Below are 25,701 nucleotides of genomic sequence, written 5' to 3' on the forward strand. Positions count from 1 at the left end.
TATTTTCAACACAACTAATCAAAAATAATTTTTTTTCCTCAATTGTAATTTTCATAAATTTTGCCTTATTATTTCATCTTTTCTTACATGCATTGCATTTGTTTATTCCACATAAGTTGCCTCATTTTTATATTATATCACAAATAAATTATGGGAAAAAAATGTTATAGCCAGTGTTTGAAGATAGATTATTACTCCATGTTAACATAGGCTAATAATGCTTTGATATATTATCCGTGAAAATTTATTACCGTCTACCAAATACATTGCATAAAACACAACATAACAAACAAACATAATTTATAGCGGACCATGTCCCTTAACATTTTAAGATGATGAGGCGTGATAGCCCACTAGGACAAAAATGTACTTTCATATAAAAGGTTAGACAAAATAATTCATTTAATTTAGCTACAGTATAAAATCAACACTCGGTATAAAATCAACAACATTATAATAATAATACTTCGTAAAACATACTCTCTTTAATTGTCCTTCTTTCTCCATTGGAATCCTCACCACAACAGTAACTATATAAAATTAACAACAATAGTAGTAATTAGAAACAGAAAAGAACTTGGGCATAGACTTAGCCTTGTTTGGCAAATGACTGGCTGTTTATAATGACTTTTGAAATTGGCTGCTTATAAAAGTGTAGTAAATTGAGATGTTGGCTGTTTATTACTCCGTAGATAATTTGTGGGCCAACAAGCCAAAAGCCAACAAAAAAAAAACTACTTATAGCAACTTTTCCATATTGGCTTAAGCCAGTTTTTTCGCTGAATGAAAAGTTATTACCAAACACTTTTTTTTTTTTTTTTTTTTTTTGACCATATAAAAAATCCAAAAGTCAAAAGCTAACAAAAAAAACCATTAAAAGGCCAACAAATTCTTAAATGAACTTGGTTCACACTAATTTATTGTGGACCACTAACATTAGAGACACTATGGTTGTTTTATTAATAAAAAAAAAGTCACTATATTTAAATGGTTGTTATGTTGAACTAAAAGTCATTGTGGTATTATAAAGCCTATAAGAGGTTTTTATTTTTTTGTTTTGTTTTGTTTTTTTTAATGAATTTTTTTATATATTGGTCAATATGAAAGATGAAGGTAACTATGTTAAAATTAAGATTACTATGTTCAACATAAGAGTCACTATATTTTTGTGGATTAGGTCACGCAAGTTTTTTCCCAAAAGGCCATTTATCAAACATGACCTTTATTGGGGAGCAAGGTAGCGAGCTACATTTTCTCTAACATGACCATGTGCTCGGAGCCTCTAACCCAACATCCGCCATCATCGGACCACTTTACCAAACCTTTTAAAAAAAAACCCTCTCTTTTTCCCCGCCTTTTTCTCTCTCCTCAGTTTTCCGACTCTGACCATCACAAATTCGCCGGCGACAATTTTCTCTCTCCTCTAATCGGTTCAAGTTCACTGAAGCTCACTCTTCGTCGAAATCAATCGAAATTTTTTAGGTTAACTGATTTTTGCAAATGTATGATACTGAGCAGAATTGAAATGTTACAAAACCCTAATTGAGTAATTTGATCGTGTTTTTGAGGTAGAAAATGGCGGTAGATTTACAATTTGAAGAATCGTTGCTTCGACAATTGAAGCTAGAAGATCCATGGCTTCCTCCTAAACCTTGGGAGTCTATTCCTTCTGAAAATGGCGCGTCTGTTTCTCTCTCCTCACATAATGCTTCCTTTCGTGGCTCTCTTTACGACATTTCCTCCGTTTCAGTAAGCTATTCTTCTCTCATTAGGTTTGAATTTGTTGAATTGTATGCAATTCTTTATTAGCCTTATTCTAAGCTCTATTTTTGCGATATTGGTGATATAATTTAGTGCTTTTTTCGGTTTCAAACACTTTTGAGTGTAGATTTTATAGTGAATTTCCAAAGTTGAATTATGCTATTTTAGGTCATTTTAGGAGAACTGAGTTTGTTTAATGTTTATGATGGAAATTGTACGGAACAGAATTGTTGGACGCCATAATCTAGAGTCATATGCTAAGAAACCGGTTTAATTTGGGGATTGCATCCATATATTGTTCTCCGTATTTTGCGTGATAGATACAAGTTGAATCGCGTACCAAAATCTTAGAATGTTGTGAAACAGTCTTGTACTGGTCGGTACTGTATAATGTATGTAAGTTTGGAGTTTACATTTCATAGAAGCTGCAGTATTTATGCTGTTAGGGATTCATTACAGTTGCTTTCCCAGATGTCTGGATTTACGTTTGGAGTTATGTTTGTCAGGAGGCAAGCTTGGTGCGCTTGGTGTTAAATGCATTGCAAGGTGTTCAGTCAGCAGTTATTAGTATTGAACACATTTCAATGTTATTATGTGCGGATCCTGCTGACAGATCTGGTCATCGTCTTCCAACTCTTTGGAATAGATCTTTAAGCACATGTGCACTGGGAAAGATACTAAAATCTATTGGCTTTTCTGGTTCCCTGGTTATTCTTCTCCATAAGTTTGTGGATTATTTTACGAATACAAGTTTTGCCGATGGCATGACAGAGATAGAACAAGCAAAGCCTGGTCCAGCAGGGGTAATTGTGGATGAAGGTATTGATGTGAGGCATCGTCCACAAAGCCTTGTAAATCAGGCATTTGCAGTTGCTGTTCGAACAGTATTGGAAGGATATTTATGTGCATTGGATACATTAAGTGCCTCTGTGAATATGAGGCGTTCTTGCAATGAAGTCAAATCGGTATCTAAGGCTTCACAACAAGGTAGTCTCACAAGCATCTCACATTCTGAAGTTACCTTATTGGAGACTTATATGCACACAAAAGAATTGAGGGTTCAAATCGAGGTGCTTGGGCATCTTTGCTGTTTAAATGATTTGGCTCTTTGCTTCTCATCAATCTCCTTTGAGGATGTGATTGTCAAAGCAAGTGTGGAATTTCGTAACTTCCCTAGAGGAGGAGATTTGCTCACTTTTTTGTATAGACAGCTGCAGGTAAACCTGGATATCTTGTCTCCATGTTCTTTCATTTTCTGCTTTTAGTAGGGACAATTGCTTATATGGATTGTTAGAATAACGGGGAGGTTGGAGAAGTGTATGACATGTCATAGTATAAGACAGAAAAAATATGGAGTCTTTAACTCTACTTTCATTCATTCGCGTCAGCATTTACTTATTACACCCTTTGTGCTCTAAACTTTGTGCCTTAATATTTGGTCAACAGTTATAGAAATTTACCTGCTGCGTTGTTGGGCACTTATTTATATTAAGTAATTGACAATTTAACTGAAATAGTTGTGCTGCTAACCTTATTTAAACCATTAGACAAAATAAGATTTTTGCTCATTGAGACGAAGTTGTCTATCCTGCTTGCCTCACTTCTACTTCGGTTCTCTTTGTTTCTTTGTCTGGATGAAATAGCAGTTTGAACTCTGAAATGTAGTTTTGTCATTGGTGAAAAGTGCTCCCCCCCCCCTCTAAAGAAAAAAACTGTATGATCCTGTAATCTATAATAATTTTGATTGATCCCCACAGGCTGTTGATCCAGCTCACTGCAGTCTGCTCAAGTTCCTTTTTATTCGGTCACTTGAACCATATTGTAGATTCATCAGATCGTGGATTTATGAGGCCAAGATTAGTGACCCTTATGACGAATTTGTAGTAAAACATTCTGCAGATCCTCTTCCTTACTCACATGGTAAAGCTGGCACCCCTGTTGACTTCCCATTGGCATCTGTTAGGGTAATAATCTCTGAAATTGTAATATGTAGTTGTTTCGTTGTGCATAAGAAGTTGTTTTTCCCATGTAGTTTCATTTATTAAAAAGTGTAAAATTTTATTTAGTTGATCATGGGAAGTAGAAACCAAATAAGTCCTACTTTCCGTGTTTTTCAACATGTTAACCAAACATGCACACTGTGCTATTTGATTGGGATATTCTGGTTCTGTGCTATTGATGCTCTTTTGGAAATACTTCCAGGAACAAGATGGAGCTTCCATTCCTTGTTTTCTTAGAGATGTTTTAGTTCCATTGCTGAGAGCAGGCCAGCAATTGCAAATGGTAATGAAATTGCTTCGACTGTGCAATTATGTTCATGCTGGAGAAGATACTTTTGATGACATCCTTCCATGCTCAAGTGACTTTTGCAGTGGTGAAGTTTCTGGTTCTCCATTAAGTTTTAATAAAGGAGAAATAGAAGCCACTGTACTATCAAGGAAGAATTTCTACTACAAGATGCATAAAAAACTTGATAAATTTATGGACACTTTAGACATCAAATATCGTCAGGTAATCTTCTTTGCTAGATTTAAGTTATTACCATGGCCAAAATAGTTTCATTTTCATCATTTATGAATTACATTTTCCTTGAGTCAAACATTAAGAGTTGTATAAGAATTTAGTAATTTATGTTATAAATTTCTTTCTTTTGACTTGCTCCATAGCAATAATTTCTGAGAATTTAGAATTTGTTGAATGATCTTGATTCCTTTCCCGTGGCTACTTTTTTCATATTGTCTAATAGGTCCAGCTCAGTGTGAACTACCATCTCATGAAGAGTGATAAAGGGTTTGCTGCTATGTTTCTGTAAAGATATTGTGATGTGACTGAAATTTCCCCATCCATTCATTTTTCTGTATGTTCTTATTAAATAATTTGTAATCTAAAATGTTTTAATTGAGGGGTAGTTGGATTAGTTTGAGATAAGTTTTGGTTTTTATTCCATCTACTGTTGCTTCATTTATCAAATGTCTTGATTTGTGAGGATATCATCTTTTGTTTGTGATTTTAGAGGTTTCATCTGAGGGGTTGGTGGTTTAGCTTGAGATGAAGCTGTTTTTTTTTTTCCTTTCCAAAATCATCGTTTTACCTTTCTACTTTAGATTTCTAAGGTTCTTGCAAAATGCAGTTAGTTCAACCGTATACTGAGTGCTTGTAGCCTTGTAGGAAATTCTAATGCCTTCTCTTTTCCTTTAACAGAAGAGTTTGCCGTCTTTGTGGGACTTCAGTTAGGGGATTAATGCTTATAGAGTCTCTTCTGATGATGTGCTTAACCAACATTGATTTGTTAAACTAACACACCTACTGTATGGTTTGCCATTACTGCTAAGACCACCACCACCAATGTAAGCCCTCTATAAATCCAGCTGCTGTAGATGCCCGCCTTGAGAAACTCTAAGTACTGTACAAAAAATAAAATAGAAGCATCCATTTAGAAGTCCTTCACTATAATGACAAAGGAAGCCAAGAAGACCCCTACATTTAAAAAAAGGTTTTGGGGTTTCCTGCAATTGTATAAATCTTCTTGTCCCATAAAATCTTCTTGTCCTTGGCTCTAAGCTTCTCACTCAAGCTGCCATACTTCCCTTGTAAATAAATGCACGTCTCCAGTACTAGGCACACTAATTCTTACCATACACCTATCATCTTATAATAGCCTTTTCCATAGTTGCTTGATGAACCAAGAAATGTGAACATAATTCTGGGGATGAGGAACTGTAGAGGTTGCCTACATCCTCACTTGAATTATACAACTTTTATCCGCTTAGTTGTCAATTTTCTTATTCTATATCTTCACATATTTCTATGACGTTGCTACATGATTTTCCAAAGCACTCCTTTTTCACTTTGTGTTGCTTTATGAGATATAACCTTTTTGAAGTTGTCACAATCATTCTTAGTCAAGTTTCTGGTAATTGTTTTTGCAGGTAGTTTTGTATGATGAATTCTCTGTTGGTACCAGCTATGTTGGAGGAAACATAGATGCTCAATATTTCTCTAATTTGGACAAGACACCAGTTCTCCTTTCATCTTCAGATAATAGAGATCTAAATCAGTATATATCTTATCTTTTTCTCTTGCCTCTCCTATTTTACATCTCTCTTTCACAGTCAGACATGTGGACGAGTCCACTGCTGCATGCTATCGTGGGAACAACAGGGAAGTTATTATCTGGTTTTATTTAGATGAGCCTGCTGACCTATTTTGATGGCTCTAACCCCCAAATAATAAAAAAAAAAACTAATAATAAAAATTCCAAGCCTAATAATGAATAAGAGGGAAGTTGAATGGCTGAACGGGAGTGTAACTTCTTAGTAAAATTAAAGAAAAACTATAATTAATTAAATTATATTGTCACATTGTCCCAATCTTTAATAATTCAAAATGAGTCAAATTTACTCATGACCCTTAATAATAGTTTGGCCATCCCATACTAATCATTTAGGTAAAGGTATGTTAATACACTAATACTCACCAACCATTATATTTTTACAAAATGTGGTAACATTTTCTAGACTTCCTAAAAGAGTATATGACTAGTTTTTTCTGTATGGAGTGCATTTATTTGGGGTGTTTGTATAGTAGCACAACTATCTTAACTAATTAATTATTATTGATTGTTTTACAAAATAACCTTTGTATTCAATCTCCCTTAATATTTGGATCTTTCCAATGCAGGGATTCAGAGGTCTCTAGCATGGAAGAGGATTTCTCTTACACATTGGATCCTCTGGAGCTTTCTGAATGTTCATCGACAGATGATTCAGATGAGCAAGTTGATGCTGCGCAGTCATTTGATTGTCAAGATAGTTTGGCATGCACCGAACCAAGTTATTTATCTTCTCTGTGTTTCTCTAACCTCTCTTCTGGCAAACCTGTGGAAGAGGTTGTGCATAATGACTTAATAGATTCTTGTTCTAGGAAACTTGTCATCAGGAAACATGATGCTTCATGCACAGAGCTAACTGAGATCTCTAAACCTTGGATTTCTGAAATTCAATATTCAGGTGAAGTTCCTTCTCTGGGTTGGCCTTTAGGAGGTCTCCAAGGAAATCCTTTTAGCATCGCCCAAACATACAAAGATGACAAAATTTCGCATATTAGTGACAGTGATCAGCCTAAGATCATGCCGAGTGTAAGTAAGCAATTTACAACTGAGGGTACATTGATGCATAATGAATGTCATGGGAATGAACTTTCCTCTTCAAATTCGTATCTTGTCCAGACATGGAATGCTAAATACTCCAGCAATGTTCTTAGTATGAACCCCATGCTGACAAAAAATGCTTTCATTCAAGATGTAAATAAACCTAAAGAGAACTCTTCTAAATTTAGCAAACGTTTCCCTTGCTTCGACTTTTCATCTGCCACTGATCCTATGAAGGCCTACGAAAGAAGGTTATCTGTTGACCAAAGGCACCATATTGGGCATGAACTTTTCCCCTCCGCTGATACAAAAACTACAGCAGTTGGGAATGTGGACATCTTTGGAAAGGGACAGAAGGCAGTGAATCTTCAACTGGATAAGGATTATTTGGACCGTTCTGCTGCATCTTTGAACTCAGAGAACAGTCTAGAGGATCTGAAAAATGCCTGTGGAGGGAGTAGCTGGCAAGTCTTGCTCCGTGGTTCATTCAGAGTTGATCATGATTCAGATAGAGAGCACGAGCATGGTAAAGAGGCTATGTTTGAAATTCCACTTGATTTTATCATCGACAAATGCCTCATGCAAGAGATTATGTTGCAGTGTCCTATATAATTTGGTTTTGGAAATATTAGTATTATTTTTTTATTCTTAAGGAATTTTCTGTACATCTGATATCGTTCTGTATAAATCTTGTGATTACTGTCAAGCCACACCTGCACACCCCCAAAAACAAAACACCCCACCGTGGAAAATGCTAGAAATGCTGCATCAATTAGTTAGAAATCTTTGTATTCAAGTGGTGCTTTTCCTTCACTATATCAGATATATCTATGTAAGCAGGCTGAGTATCAAGTTACTGGAAGGAGGTTTTGATCTTCAGGAGCATTTTCACGCTCTGCGACGGTATCTTTTTATGGAAACAGCAGACTGGGCAGATATATTTGTCACTTCTCTTTGGCATCATGTACGGCATATTTCATTCTTTCCTGTCTACAGAAATAATTTATCATCAAATATGGAGTACAGTTTCTGGAAACAGCAAAATGGACAGATTTATTTGTTCTTTTTATGCTGCATCTTATTAAATTTTCTATATGATGCAGAAATGGTGCTTTACTGAGGCAGATCAAAAAATTCCAGAAATTCAAGGGTTACTTGAGTCATCAATCCAGAGGTCTTCATGCGAGAGAGATCATAATAAGGGTCGCTTGTATGTTTTTGTGAAAAATCAGAATACGACTCCTTTTTCAGCTGCTGCACTTGGTAATTTTCTTACTTTCAAATCTTTTGTGATTATCCCTTCATCTCAGTGTTTTCATTATTTGATCTGCATATCTCATCTGCGGCTGCCGTTTGCTCTTTAGTCTCTGAAGTGCTTAGTAATCATGTGAATTGCAGGGCTCCATTCATTTGATTTTATAGGACTTGGTTACAGAGTTGATTGGCCGGTCACTATCGTGCTGACCTCAAATGCATTGAGAATATATGCTGAAATATTCACTTATCTCATACAGCTCAAGCTTGCTGTTCTGTCTTTGGCTGATGTATGGTGCTCTTTGAAGGTATTGATTTATTGAGCTGCTTATAGAATATTGGATGGTTTAAAGTAAATGGTCCGTTGAAGGTAGAGCATATCATATATATTTGTAAAAGATATTTAATCATGTGTTGACTTTGATCTTTATACCTGTCATGAACTCATGAAATCAAAACTCAAAAACCCAATTATCAAAGAGTAGGTAATTTCCCCATATACACATTTTTTTTCTTCTTATATGTGAATTCTTGTGTTCCCTCCAAATCACCATTTCATCACATCTGTTCTGATGGTTCTATTCTGTTGGGTAATTGGGGCATTTATTGTTTATACTTTATTGCACTCCCTCTGTCCCAATATAGTTGCTACAAACACTTTTGACACGTGATTGAATGGAAGTGAGAATATAGAGACAAAACGTCCAAAATACATGTATCACCTAAATTGGAAATGACCACTGTTATATACTTATATGCAGCATTGGTTTATATGGTGCTCTTGCTTATGATATGTGGTTGTAGATGTGTTGAAAATATGCTATTAATGATCTGATTAATAGTAAAACATTCTAATTTCTCACATTACATTACCAACCTTGGATAACGGCTTTTCGTTGCTTGTGTCTGCAGGTTTTTAAGCACCTAATCAGTGAGACTGATGAACAGCATCAGCAGGCAAGGACAAAATTTAATTGCATCGTAAAATTGAGGTATTTTAACCAATTGAAATGTCCTGAAAGCTTCTGTTTGCCTTATTTTGGTGTTGGTCGTTCTGTTAACTATCTTCTTTAGACAGAAATCTCAAATCTGTGTCCAAAGTAGGAACCGTAGAATTATGTTTTATCTGAATCAAATACACTTCTTGTCATCTGCAATTCTGCATGTAGGCGCCACCTATTGGTTTGGTGTAGTTACTAGTAGTTGATAGCTCAGAATTATTTCCACAGTGCCCAACTGCCCATTGTCACTGGATTAAATGGGCCAAGGGGGTGAGTGCCAATTTTGATCTTTCTTTTTATGTGTGTGAGTGGGAGGGAGTGGGGTGCATTTGCCATTTGGTGTTAGTGTGGGAAGGGACCAAAATGTAGTTTTGTTATAACTTGGAAAACCAAAGCTTTTTCTGATGGTATACTTTGGTACTCCAAATATATGAAAGTCAAACTTCCTTGGAACATATGTATGGCCATTGTTTGGCTAGTTAAATTACAAGAAGCTTCACATATCTTTTGTATAGAACTTCCTACGAGACATAGAAAATTGCTTACCTGTGGCTTGGAGAGGGGCTGGGAGTTAAGTACAACGTACAATGCGCTACTTGTTTTTCTTTTTTTTTTTTTTTTTTTTTTTTGGGGGTGGGGGGGGGGGGGGGTTAGAAACACCCAAAGAAGTTGAATCTATAAAACTATATTCTTGGTTGCAATGCTATGGGTGGACGTTTGACCACAATAACTTTTAAGAGAGTGAAATTTGTTGAACCAAAGAAGACAACAATCTTCATGGATCTCCAAGATAAGTTGTTACATAAAGAACTTGACGTTTTGGAAATTTTCCAGCCAAATAGTATAGATTTTTGGGCCTTCCAATTATTCCCTTATCAGTAAGCAGTAGCCAAACAAGGCCTTTGATAAGACAATGCTTTCTACTTAGTTTTAATATGTAAATGGAAAACAATGATCAATTGTTTTGAAGTGGTTCTTTCCTATATGGCTGCTTCTTTGATATGGATGACAAGGTTTCTGGACTATGTGATGTTCCATATGCTTAGTGTAGATGCAACTTCAAAACCAAAATTTTTACTCTAATAACAAGAAAAAATTGGAGAAAAAAGGAATCATACTAGCAATAGCCTTGTGTAATTCTGTTCTGTAACTAATCCCTACTATATCCTCTTTTTTATTCGTGTTCTTGATCAATATATTTATAATCCAACTTACAATAGATTTCCACATTTATGTACAATCTCAAGTGACTCCACCTAATCACAGGTTGATGACGTAGTTTACTGTTGTGTTTCAGGCATCAGGTTAATCATTTTGTCTCCACGTTGCAGCAATATGTGCTATCACAGTTATCGGATGTATCCTGGAGTAGATTTTGCTTCTCCCTCAAGCATGAGGTTTGAGCCAGTGCTATAACCTATAAGTATACGTTGTTTCTTTTTCTGTCTCATTTCTCTTGGTTCTCTATAATATCATATTTCTATCTATTTGATATCCCTCAACACCCTTCAAAAAAAAAAAAAAAAAAAAAAACCCTTGTTTGTTCCTTTCTTCTCTCCTAGTTTGCATGGCCACATGAGGTGCATCAGATGAATCAGTCAGGCATTTAAAGAGGAAATTATTGAAGCATTCCTTCAGATTTACTCGACTAGAGTGCTTTATTTTAAATGGAACTAATATAGGTGGAAAATTAAAAATCAAGAGCTCTGAATACATCATATCTATACCAATTCTACTGCTTTAACCCCCTGCATTGTATTTTCATTCATAATGGCCTCACTGTATGATTATTTAGAGTTTTTAGTGGTTCAGAAATCTGAACATTGGAAAGTGACACCAGTTGCTTATCAAGGGGTTTGGGAGTTGACATAGTTGGTGCTAGACTATTAAGCCTTCTTCACATCTGATGGCAGGTCTTCCTAAGGCTTGAGTTTAAGCATTTTGCTCTTCTTTACTCTGTCTCTCTCTCTCTCTCTCTCTCTTGGAAGTGTTATGCTTTTATCTTTCCATTTCTTGTAGTATATGCACTTTTCTGGATGTCTGTGATCTCTGCCTCACCTCTGAGTTGTTTTACTGCAGGTCAAAGATATGATGGATCTAGAATCTGTGCATATGGTGTACCTAACAGATTCAATGCGCATGTAAGCAAAGATTGCGTGCTTCTAGTAGTTTATGTGTTGATTATTGCTCTATTAGTGCAACAACTTAGCCATTTTGAAGATGTTCCCCTTCTTAACTGACATACCAACTATACTATGTCATCTTTGTAAAAGCTTGTACAACCGTTGCTTGAATACCTGTATATGAATATAATGGATTCCATAATACTACCTCCGTTACATATTAGTTGCAACATTGGGTATTATTTGTGAGAGATAAAATATTCCAAAGTTGCAACTAATATGTAACGGAGGTAGTAGTAAGGAAAACTTGGACAACTAAATTTTTGGGTGATGTCTAATGAACTTAAATTTTTGTGAAATGTCAAAAGTGGACAACTTTTGTGGGATGAATGAAGTAGTTATGAAAGCAAAACTAGATGAGAGCAGTAATGCAGTAATAGATGAATTAAGCTCTTAGTGTAAGACCCTTGTCGGTGCTTGTCTGGACGCCCCTTATTGAACATTAAAAATTAGGGATAAGAAGATGCACATGTGTAAAAATGATTAGAGAAGAGTAATACCCCACTTTTGCCTGTTGCTAGTCTTGCTACTGTAAGCTTCTCTTTCTATTTCATGTGCTTTCAATATACACACCATGTGAAGGAAAAAAGCATATGCAGATATTAGGCCTTATATATCTTGGGATTTCTAGTAGTTGTCTCATTTCCTAAAATATTGATAATTTATCATTGGATTATTCCAAGATACCCTCACTATTTCAATGAGTAAAATAGGGAGAAAGGTAACTACAGTACTACACAACTATTTATACAAAAGAATTAAGTATACTCCTGTTAAAATTATGGTAAATTCTTAACTTTGTGGGATGAGGATTATGTGGCTATGTGACATACAAAAGGATCTTAAAATGACTGTTCTCTGATAAAGCACATGGTCATTTTGAAGAGGTAAAATTTTTACCAGTAAAGAACTGAAGGAAGCCACAGTTTGGAGTTATATGAACTGTTCAAGTTGATGATACAGGTTGTTGCTTAGTTAATGTTATCTTCCTTGAGCAAAAATATAAATTTATGCTTGCAGCTTTTTCCTGCACTATCTTTGGTACATTTGGCGAGCAACCTTTAGATGACAAGTGATTTTCACTTTTTCAGATGCTTCCTATCTGATGAAACTCTATCCATATCAAACAACATTGAGAGAATTTTGCAATGTGCCTTAGATTTTCGATCATGCCTTGTCAATGGACTGGGAGATTTTCAGTCTGACAACCAGGGTTTGATAGACCATATTTCACAGATCAATATTTCTCAGGTAAAAGACTTACAGAGCATCATATCCCTGCCTATATTAAGCTTACCGTTGGACATAACTCTAATTTATGTGAGGTTCCTGCAAAACAACTTCCATTCACGTGACAGATGTGACTGATCGTTAGTGTACTCCTTGTCTGTTTATGTGGGGGCTGGGGGGGGGGGGGAGGGCAAGTTTCATACTTTTGTCCTCGTTTTGGTTCTGCATTCTTGTTTGATTTGGCTAAGTTTCTTGAAAAAACTAATATAGGATGATTGTTCATTATTGTTTGACTTTATTCTTAAGAATGTCTCTTTAGGTTTTAAATTTAAGGATGATGGAATAAGTAAATACCTGATTGATCCTATTCTTCTGTATTTCATCTGCAGGTAATTTTGATAAAGAAAAATTTCGATGAAAATCTTAACGAACTGCATTCATCTTATCTCAAGTCTCCCAAGCACGGAGATTTTGGCCTTGCTCGGTTTTGGACTTGCCTGAATTATAATGGGTATTACACACATGCCCTAGGTAATGATATATTCTCTCGGTAAATAAATGACGTGAAAGAGCTGCCATGCCAATCATAATTGGTTGTGTTGTGAGTTTGATTGTGGAATCTGATAGTGCAGTGTTTTTTGTATCCTTCTGGGATTGTATTGTATTGTAATTTGTAAATCCCCCTTTTCACCGGTTCCAGAGGCCTTGAATATATAACCATGGCTTGGTATCATTGGGAATCATTTCAGTTGTGTGGTTTACTGTGCGTAAATAGCCAATTTTGTGTACAGTGTAGTCTACTTCGTATTATTAAAACCACTTGCTATACCATGTAATTTCAATAGCTGCTCTTCCTGTTAGACCATTCAATTCATAATTGGCAATGAGTTTATATGTATTTTGTAGTGAATGTCTATTGTAATGCAATTCTATCCCCGAATATGTGTTTTTTACTGATAGAATCTTCGTAAGATTTCAGTACCACCTATACCAAATCACCTAATCAGGAAATGTAAAACTGATAAATTATACGGAGTATACAGTAGTTTTTATTTTATTTATATATTTATTATTATTATTATTATTATTATTATTATTATTATTATTATTAAACACGAGCAATATAAAGCAAAAATAATACTTATATTATTAATTCCGGACAGAGGAATTCTTCATCGAATGTGAACGTTGCTTAAGTCAAGAGACTTCATAATGAAGAGATTCTTCCATCAAAGTTTGGATTAAAAAGAAGTATGAGAAAGACAAGGAATTTGTTTTCCTTTCCCTCGTCATAGAAGTCACATCCTGGTTTTTAATTAAGCATAGGAATATCCTCTTTGAAAGGCAAATGAGAGTATGCGTATATATAGACAACTACATAGCTCATAATTTTTCATATCAAACAAAACCAAACAAGATTTAGAAACAGGTAAAGATGGCCAAAGTTGCTAATCCTAACCGCGTCTATGAAGATTACGATCCTCCATTTGATATGGTGCCCGAAGAAGGATGTGACACCATCCTCATTTATCTCCCTGGTACTTAAAAATTTCTTATATTTTTTCCATGGTTTGTTTAATCAATATGAACTATGAAGAAACGGATCAATAATGAATACATTTTCTACATGCAGGGTATAAGAAAGAGCAACTGAGAGTTCAATTAACAACATCGCGTGTTCTTAAGATAAGTGGAGAACGTCAAATTGGTGATAACAGATGGAGGCGTTTTCACAAGGAATTTCAGGTCCCTACTAATTGTGACACGAAAGAGATCACGGCTAAGTTTGAGGGTGGTATACTTTACATCAGGCAGCCGAAAATAATCACCCCTGCAGGAGCACCTGAACAGGTTGCAGACAAAGGAAAAGCAGCAATAGAGGCTCCCATGCCTTCCAAGCCTCCTCATCTACCACAACCTCAACCTCAACCTCAACCCCAACGACAAAGTTATGATCTACCACAGCCTAAGCCGAAACTACAAGCTCGTGATCAGCCACGATCACTGCCTCAGCCTCAACCTCAAGCTCCTTTGCCACTACCTCAGTCACAGCAACAGGCTCCTCTGTCAGAGCCTCAAAAGGGTTTGTATGAGAAGATGGAGAAAAAGGACAATGCAGAAGATGCAATTTCAAAGGAGGAAAGAGGCAAATCTCCTAAGAAGGATGAAGAAGTAAAAGATCAATGTATATACACACCAAGGCCAAAACAAACTGTTGGTAGAAGAGGACTTTTCAGCGAGCTGAAGAAGCCAGAAAATCTCAAGAGGCTGGTTGTTTCTGTTTTACTAGTGCTAGGCATTGGATTCTATACTACCTACATGTTCAAATCAATCACGAGGGATGACAAGGAACTATAATCTCCACGGAAATACCCATCAATGTTGTGCCAAAATACATGTAAATATGATCAAGATACGAATAAAATGTAAGGTTCAGATACATATTGATCTGACATAAAATGTAAAAAGCTTCGCTCATCATGGATATATATATAGTAATTCTTATTCATCAACAAGCAAATATAGAAAGTTCTGTTCAATAACTTGGTTTTTTCTTCGATTTTGAAGCTTTTCAAACTTATGTTAATCCAAATCTGATATTTGATTCATATTCAATTCAAGCTTCACTTCAACATAAACTATACTGGACTACATGAATTATTAATCAATGGACAAAATGTCCAAAAGCACATACGAAAATTGACTATACTTAGTTTCATGACCCCTAGGCCTTAGCATGTGGTATATAGGAGCATCAAAAAGGTAACACACGATTTAAAAAGACACAAGAAATACATGCATAAACATTTATATCTGTTTTTGAAGCTAATTTTTATTTATCTTTAGAACAAGATAGGTTATTGACTTTTTATACATTTTTACCACCTTTTTTTTTTTTTTTTTTTTTTTTTTTAACTTTTTCATTAGTGCTAGTAAAATAGCTAATATAATCTGAATAATGAGCAAATGACTATATTCTTTTCAACCATGATATAATTACCTAGCAATTTTTTTTTATTTTTATTTTTATTTTTTTTTAGCACTCGTATACATAAGCCGACATGCTTTGATGTGATTAAGATTTATGATCATTATTAATATAAAGACTAATTATTAACTTAGAAAAGCTAATTGTGTGGGAATATTAAGTAAAAGCATCTTTTTTGAGGGGCGAACGTGAACAGAATCATGCTCAAATTCGGCTCATAATAGCTTCCACTCATGCTCGACTCGAGCTAGCTTAGAGCTTGTCAACCTTACACCCCTTGAGTCGAGCTAGCTTCGAGCTCAGATCAAATCGTAACTTGACTCAAGCTCAGCTTGGACAGCTCTAGTTCAAGATACACCCAAGCATAAATTGAGTCTTATGAACTTACTTTTTATGATATGGACGAAGCTTTTGGACAGGTGTTTACAAGTATTCTCTTTCTTTTTATTAACGTTTTCCCCAAGTATTCTTATATATTCTATTACACGATTAAAGAAATTAATTATACATATCCATAATTATATATACATATACGTGTACATGTGTATTATACTATAGTATTAGAATAAGTTGTCACTTCAGTTAATAGTTCAAATTAAACGGTTTAGAATTTAGATGAATAAATGATATTAATTGTTACAAAGGTCGTCTTTGATTATGAGCTAAACATTGGTGATATGCTGATAGAATGATAGCTATAAATGACAAGTATTTATTGACTAAACCAAGCACATTTATGAGAAGAGTTTAACCACATATGAGACATGCAAAATTCTGTCATAAAACCAATTAATGATAAATAGAGTTGCTCGCTAGATTTATACACTAGTCATCCCTCTTCTCCTTCAAGTGGGACAATTATGCACAACTTGCAAGTGGATTATTATTTTATCATTAAATGTTACTCTCTCTATCCCAGAATAATACACGTTTCATTTTTTTTTAATCAACTTTGACCCTTTTTTTAATGCTATTACTACGTATATAAGATAAAATGGTAATAATTAGTAAGTTGTTTGATTTTATCTTAATGTATTTTATTGGAATGTCAAGTTTTTATAAAAAAAAAATTATTTTATATAATAGCAATAAAAGAGGATTAAAGTTGATTAAAAAAAAGTCAAGCATGTCAATTATTCTAAGACCGAAGGAGTATGAATCATTGAAACTAAAGATATAGAGAAAAGTATATATGAAAGGAAAGGAAAGTAGCATGAGAAACATAAAGAATTTTCTTTCCCTCAGAACAGAGGTCACCTTCTTTGTCTACATGAAGCATTGGAATAATCCAATTTGAAAGCAAATTAACATGCAAGAATCTCTCTAACAAATCATAAATTTCTATAAATATTTCCAATTAAACCAAATGTAATCATTCATCACAAACAACAAATAATTCTATTAACAACATCCTCATCAACAATAAGAAATTAAGATGATGGCTAACACTTCTGAGCGCAAGTATGAAGATTTTGAGCCTGTTTCAGATTTGTTATCTGAAAAAGAATGTGACACCTTACTTCTTTATCTCCCAGGTAACATACCTTATTGCTTCTTTCAACCTTTGTACAAGTTTGAAATAATAAGTATATCGTCTATTATAGGCTCTAGAGGTGGCAAATGGAACATTCGGATTATATTTAGTATGGGTTTGTTATTGGGTGTTGAGTCATTCAGCTCGAGTCCATTTGGATTATATCATTAGTTAAATCGGTATTAAACAGATATAGCCTATGAATGCTTATTTGCATGCCTAATATGTCCATATGATGAAACTATAAATGCAGGTTTTAGGAAGGAGCAACTGAAGGTTCAATTAACAACATCGCGCATCCTAAAAATAAGTGGAGAACGTCCAATTGGGGACAACAAATGGAAGCGTTTTCACAAGGAGTTTAACGTGCCATCAAACATTGATATGAAGGATATGACTGCTAAGTTTGAAGGAGGCATACTTTACATCAGGCAACCAAAGTTGATCACACCAGCAACAACTGAACAGAAACATGATGAAGGGAAAACTGCTGCAGAAGCAGAACGTCCTGCATCACAGCCTCAATACGAAGCTCCTACAGAGGGAAAGACGGAGCAGAAAGACAAGGAGGATAAAATGGAGAAGAAAGAAAAAGATGAGACCCCTGCCAAGGATCAAGTGGGAAGCAAAGTAAAACACGAGTTAAATGAGATTCGTAAACAAGTTGGGGGTCGTAGTGAGCTTTTTAAGGAGCTAAGGAAGCCAGGAACACAGAAAAGGCTTGCTGTTTATGTTATTCTGATTCTAATTCTAGGCTTCCAAGCCATCAAGATGTTCAAATCGTTCACCAAGGTTGAAGAGAAAAGTGTCATGGAATACGATCATCACGAACTCTAAGCTTCTAAAGCCCAAAAAATGAGATGCAGGAGTACTACTACTTCCAGATGGACACAAGAACTTCAAATAGTCCTGAAATGCCATCCTCTGACCTGTATATCACACTAGATTTCATTTGAAATCGCTGACAATTCTTACCCAAAATGCAAATTCAAGCAATAAAACAATAACTGCTATGTTTTTTCTTAATAATGACAGTTTGTTATCCTCATTAATCATAACTCGAACTCTGATTACTGTCCTCAAACCAGTATAATGCTGGTGCATCCAGGATTACCCAGGATATTGCAGGAGCTGGGCTTGGAACACCATCTTGATTTTCTTGGTTAAAATTATACTTTTATCACCTCAAATTAAGGTGACAATTAGAGACGACTGATCATAGATGATTAAAAATAATGATATGAAACAGTAGAAAACTGCATCAGAGAAAATAAGGTTCACACCTGGTCCTTCATTAAACGTTACAAACAAGTCTCAATGTCTTTTTTCAATCAGATGTCTGTTAAAGAAAGAATATCTAAGATCTAACTGATTCCCAGATAAAAATATAAGTTACACAATATAAATTCACCATTACTTCATTAGTTGCCTTTCTCGTTTGGGAAATCCAGGCTAACAGCAACCCATTTGTTCTCACAAACTTGCAGCACAGTAACCCCTTTGGGAAGATTAGCTATTTCTGGAACATAGGTGTAAACTCTGACCCGGTTGCAAAGCAAGAAACTGGTCACTTCAGGATCTTTCTGCTTCTCTGAACCCGAAGATTTATCAGCTGAAGCTAAAGCCTTTTCACCTGACAAACAGAAAATTCCCCAGTTTTACCCAATAGCACAAATTATTTGTTTATAACAAGATTAAAAAACTATGCAAACTACACAGGTCAATGGAGCCAATTTACCATAATTCACAAACAGCCAAAAAACTTTCCTAACTAAATCCTAAGGGAAACTATGTTCAGAACAGGAAACCTGAGAATGGCCCCAATGCCAGTCAACTGTGCAAAGTGCTGAGACATGCATTAATTAATTTCTTTTACATCTAAATGCATGCTATTGTTTTTAGACTAATTTCTTCACAGATATCTTGAAGTGAAAATGTAAGGAGTTAAAAATCTACGTATATCTGAACCAAATACATTACTCCGTATTTGTCTGATAAAATAGAGATGTGTGTTTGCAAGCAATGTATCATATACAGTTAAATTGTACACATCTAATTATTAACTGACCCTAGGTTTTGGACTAGAATCCTTGAGGAGCAACTTATGGGGCAATTATTTTTATCAAGTTTTCAATATACTTTCCATATTTCAGACGAAACAATGGTTTTCTTCTTATGTCTTTTCTTACAAAAAGCATCATTAATTCAGCAAAAGCAGCAAATTAATACTACATTAATCTGTACATACAACAAAACCTTAGTCCCAAAAAGATTTGGGGTTGGCTAACATGAAATAAGGAACCGTCTAACAGAAAATTTAACAAAATTACCTCACTATCACATATGATTAGTTTTCCCTAATCCCTAACATGTAGGCTTACATGACAAAGAAGCATAAACATATATATTAAAACACTTAATAGTAAAACAGACTGAAACAGATGAAAACAACTAAGTTTATCTTGATTACCAAAAAAAAAAAAAAAAGAAAAAAAAAACTGACAGGTTAATTCTGAATTCTGAAAGGGACTTACCCTGGATAAGAGAACCATCATCTTCTGTAGGATTGATCTTTCCGTGCGTTTTGGATTTGGATTTGGATTTGGGTTCCCTTCCTTCAGCTAATTTAGGTCCAGTGTCCTGTTTAAGATAACAAATGCAAACCATGCAATCATATTTTATCACAAAATTGATTACGAAAACAAAATAGCATAAAGTGATTAATTTTGTTGTATGATTGATTGTAACCTGTGGAAATTCTTCAAGGGACAATGACTTCATATCAAGATTGACAGCTTCAGTCTCTTTTTCCTGTTTATTAGCATCAGACTTTGAATTCTTAAAGCTGCAATTTCCAACCAAACCAGAAATACAGCGCTGATGTTCTTGCTTCTTAACTTCTGACATTTTCTTGGTAACTGCTTTTATTTATGTTAACATATTGTCAGATAGTAAGAATTTCAGACATCAAAAGTTCACCATAACCAAACTGAAGTTTCTCACCTTCTTTGGATTCGGCAGGAAGAATACTCTTATTGGTTTCCTTCATCTTTGATCCGTCTTTGGAGATTACATTTCCTAATGCAACAATAATGTGAGAGCCTTGTGCAATAAATCAATAACATTCCTATAAAAATCTATAAAGAATTATGTTTTGTATTACGGAGCATTAACAAAAAAAAAATGTATTCTAAGAGATTTTTAGAAGAAAAGGTACTTTTGTAACTATATATTAAGTGTATGAGATTTTGAGTTTCCATGTTTCAGAAACAAGATATAAAACCATCATGAGGGACAAGAGTTTCCATGCATCGAAAGGATAAGAGTATAACAAGCAGAGTACAGAAATCAAATTTGAACTGACTAGTGACTAAAATAAGCCAGTTTCAGGTTTGTACCTGGATATGGACGAGCAGAAGACAGAGAGATGAAATGAATTAAGGCAGCTTCAGCAGCTTTATTTTGAGCCTCTTTCACCGATTTGCAGAAAGTAGGTGAGTCAAAGGAAGAGCCATTGACAAACACTGAGGCTGTGAAGAGCAGATTGTGGTCAGGACCATCCTTGATGACCGAATACTTAGGACATGTCCATGATTTTACGACACACATTTCCTGTAACTTTGATTTGTACATGGTTGTTTTTTCTTATTCGTCAACCTCTGTGTTTCAGAATGTTAGCCTTGCAGGAACTGAGAGCAGAAAGGGATTAATTCTTTAGGACTCCTGATATGAAGCACTTTGATACTATTATTTGGCTTGAAGAGACAGAAATTCAGGAACAAAATGCTTCCTGTGTGTTTGTACTTGAAGTAAATGACTAATTGCCAACTGTAAAATGTCTGAATTATAACACATGTACATAAATCTCATATATCTTTATCTTGCTTTTACCTCCAAGTTATAGCGATATTTCTTCAAAAGCAAAAATGGATTTATTGCAGCTTGATTTTAATTATATAATGATATAGAATGACATTGCAACACATAAGAGATTAGAACACATCTGCAGCCTTTTTTTTTTTTTTTTTTTTTTTTTGTGCCCATTCTGATTTTCAAATGAACAATTTTTTTCCCCCTTTTAAAAGAGCAAATGAGTAATCATTCGTGATTGTTTGAACCAAGTAAAGGCTAGAAGTAAGTAACAGTCGGGTGAATAATAGATGAATTAAGAACAAGGAGCAAACAGCATACAAGTATACAACTGAAATATTTGTATTTATAAACTCGTGCTCACAAATTTGAACAGCTCATGAGGTGCCCTCAAGTGATCAAAAGAAAAGAAAGAGAGAGAAAAAAAAAGAATAAGGTAACATTAAAAAGATAGCAAATAACAAGTAAACTGATCTCAGTTGATACAGTGAAAACCTTCATTCTTTCCGTTCATGTTTTATTTTCTCAATTAGTAGGGACGATGTTGACTCACTTACTGCTGGCAAGCTGAGTGCGAACAGCCTTGGCAGCAGCAACCATGTTGCTAAGGGCTGGCTTGACTTCAGCATACTTCCTTGTCTTCAGACCACAGTCAGGGTTAACCCAAAGAACGTGAGATTCAAGGACAGCAAGCATTTTGGAGACACGATCCACAATTTCTTCTGTAGACGGGATTCTTGGGGAGTGGATGTCGTAAACACCTGGGCCAATGCCAGCACCATATTTGACACCCTCACGGAACACAGAAAGGAGTTTCTCATCTGATCTAGAGTTCTCGATGGTGATCACATCAGCGTCCATGTTGATAATAGAGTGGATGATGTCGTTGAAATTCGAGTAGCACATGTGGGTATGAATCTGCCGGTCCATGAAACAAATTCCCACAAAAAGGAGGGAAGCAAAAAAAAAAAAATGCAATATATCAGATGAGTTGGTTATAGCAATCCAAAGTAAAGAATAATTTGCTTAAACATTGATCTTGCTTGAGCATTGATCAAATGAAAGTAGCCAAAAAGACTGAGAACCTGAGTTGTGTCTTGAACCCCACAATTGGTAATCCTAAATGAGTGGACAGCCCAATCCAAGTAGAAAGGCTGCTCAGACTTCCTCAAAGGCAAACCCTCTCTTAAAGCAGCTTCGTCAATCTGGATGACATTAATTCCAGACTTCTCAAGATCCTCAACCTCATCCTTGATGGCCAAGGCAATCTGATAGCAAGTCTCAAACCTGAAGAAGGTAGAAAGGAAATGTGCTAACAGAATTATTAGAGACAGCAAAAGCACTCAGTTTGGATTAAAATGAATGCACCAAACAAAGCAGCTCAGTCAGAGTCCGGAACACATTGTTACCTAGGCTGATCATTTCGGACAAAAGACCAGTTCAAAATTGTAACAGGGCCAGTGAGCATTCCCTTCATGGGCCGTTTTGTCATGCTCTGGGCCATTGTGGACCAGAAGACAGTCATGGGATTCGGACGGCTCACATCACCATAAATGATGGGGGGCTTGACACATCGAGACCCATAAGATTGGACCCATCCGTTAACAGTGAAAGCGAAGCCAGATAGTTGTTCCCCAAAGTACTCAACCATGTCATTCCTCTGTATCACAAGTAAGCATTAGACATGGGTTCCAGATGTAAAACAAGAAAAACAGCAAAAATTATAACCTAGGATGAGCTCACCTCTGGTTCTCCATGGACCAAAACATCTATGTCAAGCTCCTCTTGGAGTTCGACAACCTTTCTAATCTCTTCCTTTATAGCCTTCACATACTCTTCCTCAGAGATCCTAACACATTCAGGTAAGAACAGTTGGCAACGTAAACTCTGTAACAATATAAATCAACTCCTGGCTCCAAGAAAATTAACTCACTTGTTAGCCTTGAATTCACGGCGGACTCTTCTGAGATCCATGGTTTGAGGGAAAGAGCCAATTGTGGTGGTAGGTAGGAGTGGAAGGTTTAACTTCTTCTGTTGAGCCTCCAACCTGGCGCTCACATTTGTGGCACGACGATGATCAGATCCCCTCAAGGCAGCAGCCTATGCAGCATAGAAAATATCAGCATGAGAAATGAGGAATATTACAACTGCACCAGAGGATAAACAGGGTTTAAATGCACATACTGCCTTCTGCACTGCCTCATTAGTGACTCTAGGGGAAGATTTTCTTGAAGCTTGAGCAGCAGAATTTGCTGAAAAATAAGCCTGCGATGGGGATAATAGTTAAATGAACCAGGCCTTTAAACAAGAGAGTTGACAAAGAACAGTCACGATCCTGCATCAATTTATTTTATTTTGTTTAATAAATGATCACTGCCCTACAAATAATAGTGAATGATAAGATCTCACCTCATTTTTCTCACCAGACAATGCCTTCGCCAAGGCATTCACCTCAACAATTTTCTGAGCAGCAAATGCAAGCCATGACTTGATCTCTGAATCTAACTTAGTTTCATTCACCAAATCAACGGCAGTGTGAAGGAGAGAGCATGAGGTAGATACAACAAGCTTATCTGAGGCACAAATAAAATTCGCATTAGAGGCTTTTAGCACTGCAGAAAACAGCATTGAATAAGAACTTGTTTGCTACATACCTTTTCCAACAATGCCCTCAAGAGCCTGCAAGTTGCTAAGAGAACCTGCAAGGTCATTAGCCCAAATGTTTCTCCCATCCACAACTCCAGCAAAAAGATACTTTCCGGAAGGAAATCCACCCTTGACCAATTCAAGGGTCTTTGTGCCACGAACAAGATCAAATCCAAAAGCAGTTACACCCTTCAATGAGGTGAGAGTTTTGTAGGCCTCTGCTGAAACATCAGCAAAGTAGGTTTCAATGAGAACATTTAAGCCTGATAAAGAAGACTCTAGCTCTGAGTAGGCGTGTGTGAAGGCTTGCAATTGATGAGCATCAAGATCCATGACGAGTTTGGGTTCATCAAACTGAATCCAGGATGCACCAGCAGCCTTAAGTTCAGTAATCACTTCCCTATATCAATGCAACAATCAGTATTAGCTAATGGAAGATTGGAATTACTCAACAAAACAAAGGGAAGTGTAACTCTTTGATAATCTTACTTATAGACGGGAAGAATTTTTTCAAGTAAAGAAAGAAGAGGGAAAGACTTCTCAATTCCCTTAGCTGGCTTTGATGACAATAGGTAAGACACTGGGCCAACTATCACTGGTACAGTCTCAACTCCAAGCTGCAGGAAAAAATAAAGATAAAACCCCACAACTTAGCATGCCATCTTATACTACTATCTTACTATGGCTCATATGTATTTTGTTGTTTATATAACTCTCAAGCTTTAATCTAATACATTTATCTCACAAAATCTCGTCACAAACTAAGTAAACATTTCCACAAACACTAGAGAAACTAAAAACTTACAGCCTTGGCCTCCTTATACTCATCCACTGCCTTGTGTGAGGAATATGTAAACTGCATGTCAGGACCCAATTCAGGGACAATGTAGTGGCTGCAAAAACAAGCACATAAAAATTACATTCACAGCCATGACGAACATAGAACATCACTCAAAAACAATGAGTAAATGCAAATGTCAAGATCACTCACTAGTTGGTGTCGAACCACTTAGTCATCTCCATAGCAGGGACAGTGGCATTACCCCTAGCCATCGAAAAGTAAACATCAAACCCAATCTCTCCACCATTCCATCCGTATCTTGGGGGAACGGCACCAAGCATCGCGGTAGCGTCCAATACTTGATCATAGTATGAGAAGGTGTTACTCGGAATATACTTAATCCCAGCATCAGCCATCTCTTTCCAAATTGACGTCCTCAAACTACGTGCAACATTTTGCAATTCCTCAGCATTGATCTTCCCATCCCAAAAGGATTCCAATGCAAATTTCAATTCTCTCTTAGGCCCCATACGGGGATACCCAACAATGTGAGATGCCATTGTTCTTGTACTACAAATACCAAATATAACAGTCAAATATAATCTTTTACAATCATATTTCTATTTCTAGTAATCTAAATAAAACAATTAAACATGAGTCAAATATCAAATTAACCACGAGAACTCTAATGAATGTCAAATCTCTTGATCATACGTTCAACCAGGTGAATATGTTACACCCCGAAAATAATTTTACACCCTTTCACATTCTCCAGACCTATCATGTAAATTGTAAACAAAAATTACATGATCCCTAATAAGTGTTAACTCCAACTTTATCTGGAACTTCCAAAAATCAAACTTGATTTACAGCAAACACAAAACCCACAACAAATAATTCAATCAAAATGAAGGGTCATAATGACTCAAATCAAAAAGGGTACATAACAAAGTCAAAAATTAACAAATACCCATTAAAATTAACAAGTTTATAAACACAAATTGAAAGTGGGTTACTCTAATTCAAACAAATAACTACAACATAATCAACCAATTATTTTACCAAAAAAATGCAAATTTAAGAGAAAGAAATAAAGGGTACCTGGAACGAACTCTAAGTCGGAGTAATGAGTAGGAGAAACGAGGTTTGGAGTAAAATAAAGGGGAAGAGCGAGAAAAAGAACGAAGAGAAATGAAGGAAAGAGAAGAAGTGAAGGGTGCCAATGAAGAAGATACAGAGATTTGGCTCATTTATACTCACTCCCTCTCCCACCAACTACGGCTACAGCAGTCAGAACTCAGAT

General features: G+C 35.7%; 5 protein-coding genes across 6 annotated transcripts; 3 read left to right on the forward strand and 2 right to left on the reverse strand.

Annotated features, from left to right (window-relative positions):
• Positions 1-929: 929 nt before the first annotated feature.
• LOC110688206 lies at positions 930-13,438 on the forward strand. Of its 2 annotated transcripts, XM_021864921.1 has the most exons (14): positions 931-1,749; positions 2,268-2,978; positions 3,519-3,725; positions 3,964-4,272; positions 5,691-5,818; positions 6,442-7,509; positions 7,733-7,874; positions 8,014-8,173; positions 8,309-8,472; positions 9,077-9,156; positions 10,463-10,562; positions 11,245-11,306; positions 12,440-12,599; positions 12,968-13,438. In XM_021864921.1, the coding sequence occupies exons 1-14, from the start codon at positions 1,576-1,578 to the stop codon at positions 13,130-13,132; spliced, it is 3,630 nt and encodes a 1,209-aa protein (XP_021720613.1). In that variant the 5' UTR covers positions 931-1,575; the 3' UTR covers positions 13,133-13,438. The 2 variants fall into 2 exon arrangements, with proteins under 2 accessions (XP_021720614.1, XP_021720613.1); XM_021864922.1 differs by lacking the exon at positions 12,440-12,599 and having other exon boundaries at positions 930-1,749; positions 12,968-13,053.
• Positions 13,439-13,932: 494 nt separating this feature from the next.
• On the forward strand, positions 13,933-15,092 carry LOC110688207 (pollen-specific leucine-rich repeat extensin-like protein 1). The gene is made up of 2 exons (XM_021864923.1): positions 13,933-14,116; positions 14,212-15,092. Exons 1-2 carry the CDS (start codon positions 14,014-14,016, stop codon positions 14,934-14,936), a joined length of 828 nt encoding a protein of 275 aa, XP_021720615.1. The 5' UTR covers positions 13,933-14,013; the 3' UTR covers positions 14,937-15,092.
• A 1,771-nt stretch (positions 15,093-16,863) lies between these two features.
• Positions 16,864-18,153, forward strand: LOC110688208 (inactive protein RESTRICTED TEV MOVEMENT 2-like). The gene is made up of 2 exons (XM_021864925.1): positions 16,864-17,102; positions 17,355-18,153. The coding sequence occupies exons 1-2, from the start codon at positions 17,003-17,005 to the stop codon at positions 17,936-17,938; spliced, it is 684 nt and encodes a 227-aa protein (XP_021720617.1). The 5' UTR covers positions 16,864-17,002; the 3' UTR covers positions 17,939-18,153.
• Positions 18,154-18,362: 209 nt separating this feature from the next.
• LOC110688209 lies at positions 18,363-20,190 on the reverse strand. Its single transcript, XM_021864926.1, has 4 exons — positions 20,105-20,190; positions 19,850-20,019; positions 19,636-19,741; positions 18,363-18,734 (listed from the first exon to the last, which is right to left on the reverse strand). The coding sequence occupies exons 1-4, from the start codon at positions 20,148-20,150 to the stop codon at positions 18,523-18,525; spliced, it is 534 nt and encodes a 177-aa protein (XP_021720618.1). The 5' UTR covers positions 20,151-20,190; the 3' UTR covers positions 18,363-18,522.
• A 1,050-nt stretch (positions 20,191-21,240) lies between these two features.
• Positions 21,241-25,648, reverse strand: LOC110688210 (5-methyltetrahydropteroyltriglutamate--homocysteine methyltransferase-like). Its single transcript, XM_021864927.1, has 12 exons — positions 25,500-25,648; positions 24,609-24,968; positions 24,423-24,510; positions 24,107-24,234; positions 23,626-24,017; positions 23,381-23,544; positions 23,156-23,236; positions 22,905-23,071; positions 22,715-22,820; positions 22,381-22,631; positions 22,057-22,258; positions 21,241-21,889 (listed from the first exon to the last, which is right to left on the reverse strand). The coding sequence occupies exons 1-12, from the start codon at positions 25,646-25,648 to the stop codon at positions 21,521-21,523; spliced, it is 2,457 nt and encodes an 818-aa protein (XP_021720619.1). The 3' UTR covers positions 21,241-21,520.
• Between the last annotated feature and the right edge of the window lie 53 nt (positions 25,649-25,701).

Source organism: Chenopodium quinoa, unplaced genomic scaffold (assembly GCF_001683475.1).
Source record: "Chenopodium quinoa cultivar QQ74 unplaced genomic scaffold, ASM168347v1, whole genome shotgun sequence".
Classification (NCBI taxonomy): domain Eukaryota; kingdom Viridiplantae; phylum Streptophyta; class Magnoliopsida; order Caryophyllales; family Amaranthaceae; genus Chenopodium; species Chenopodium quinoa.

Excerpts from the sequence above, each read along its gene's own strand:
- LOC110688206 (XM_021864921.1), top strand. The coding sequence starts at position 1,576 with ATGGCGGTAGATTTACAATTTGAAGAATCGTTGCTTCGACAATTGAAG. Across the intron at positions 1,750-2,267 it reads ACGACATTTCCTCCGTTTCA|GAGGCAAGCTTGGTGCGCTT; the intron begins GTAAGCTATTCT and ends TATGTTTGTCAG. Across the intron at positions 8,473-9,076 it reads ATGTATGGTGCTCTTTGAAG|GTTTTTAAGCACCTAATCAG; the intron begins GTATTGATTTAT and ends TTGTGTCTGCAG.
- LOC110688207 (XM_021864923.1), top strand. The coding sequence starts at position 14,014 with ATGGCCAAAGTTGCTAATCCTAACCGCGTCTATGAAGATTACGATCCT. Across the intron at positions 14,117-14,211 it reads CATCCTCATTTATCTCCCTG|GGTATAAGAAAGAGCAACTG; the intron begins GTACTTAAAAAT and ends TTCTACATGCAG.
- LOC110688208 (XM_021864925.1), top strand. The coding sequence starts at position 17,003 with ATGATGGCTAACACTTCTGAGCGCAAGTATGAAGATTTTGAGCCTGTT. Across the intron at positions 17,103-17,354 it reads CTTACTTCTTTATCTCCCAG|GTTTTAGGAAGGAGCAACTG; the intron begins GTAACATACCTT and ends CTATAAATGCAG.
- LOC110688209 (XM_021864926.1), bottom strand. The coding sequence starts at position 20,150 with ATGAAGGAAACCAATAAGAGTATTCTTCCTGCCGAATCCAAAGAAG. Across the intron at positions 20,020-20,104 it reads TCCTGCCGAATCCAAAGAAG|TTACCAAGAAAATGTCAGAA; the intron begins GTGAGAAACTTC and ends AAATAAAAGCAG. Across the intron at positions 18,735-19,635 it reads TGATGGTTCTCTTATCCAGG|GTGAAAAGGCTTTAGCTTCA; the intron begins GTAAGTCCCTTT and ends TCTGTTTGTCAG.
- LOC110688210 (XM_021864927.1), bottom strand. The coding sequence starts at position 25,648 with ATGAGCCAAATCTCTGTATCTTCTTCATTGGCACCCTTCACTTCTTCT. Across the intron at positions 22,632-22,714 it reads TGGTCCATGGAGAACCAGAG|AGGAATGACATGGTTGAGTA; the intron begins GTGAGCTCATCC and ends CTTGTGATACAG. Across the intron at positions 21,890-22,056 it reads GGGTTCAAGACACAACTCAG|ATTCATACCCACATGTGCTA; the intron begins GTTCTCAGTCTT and ends ATGGACCGGCAG.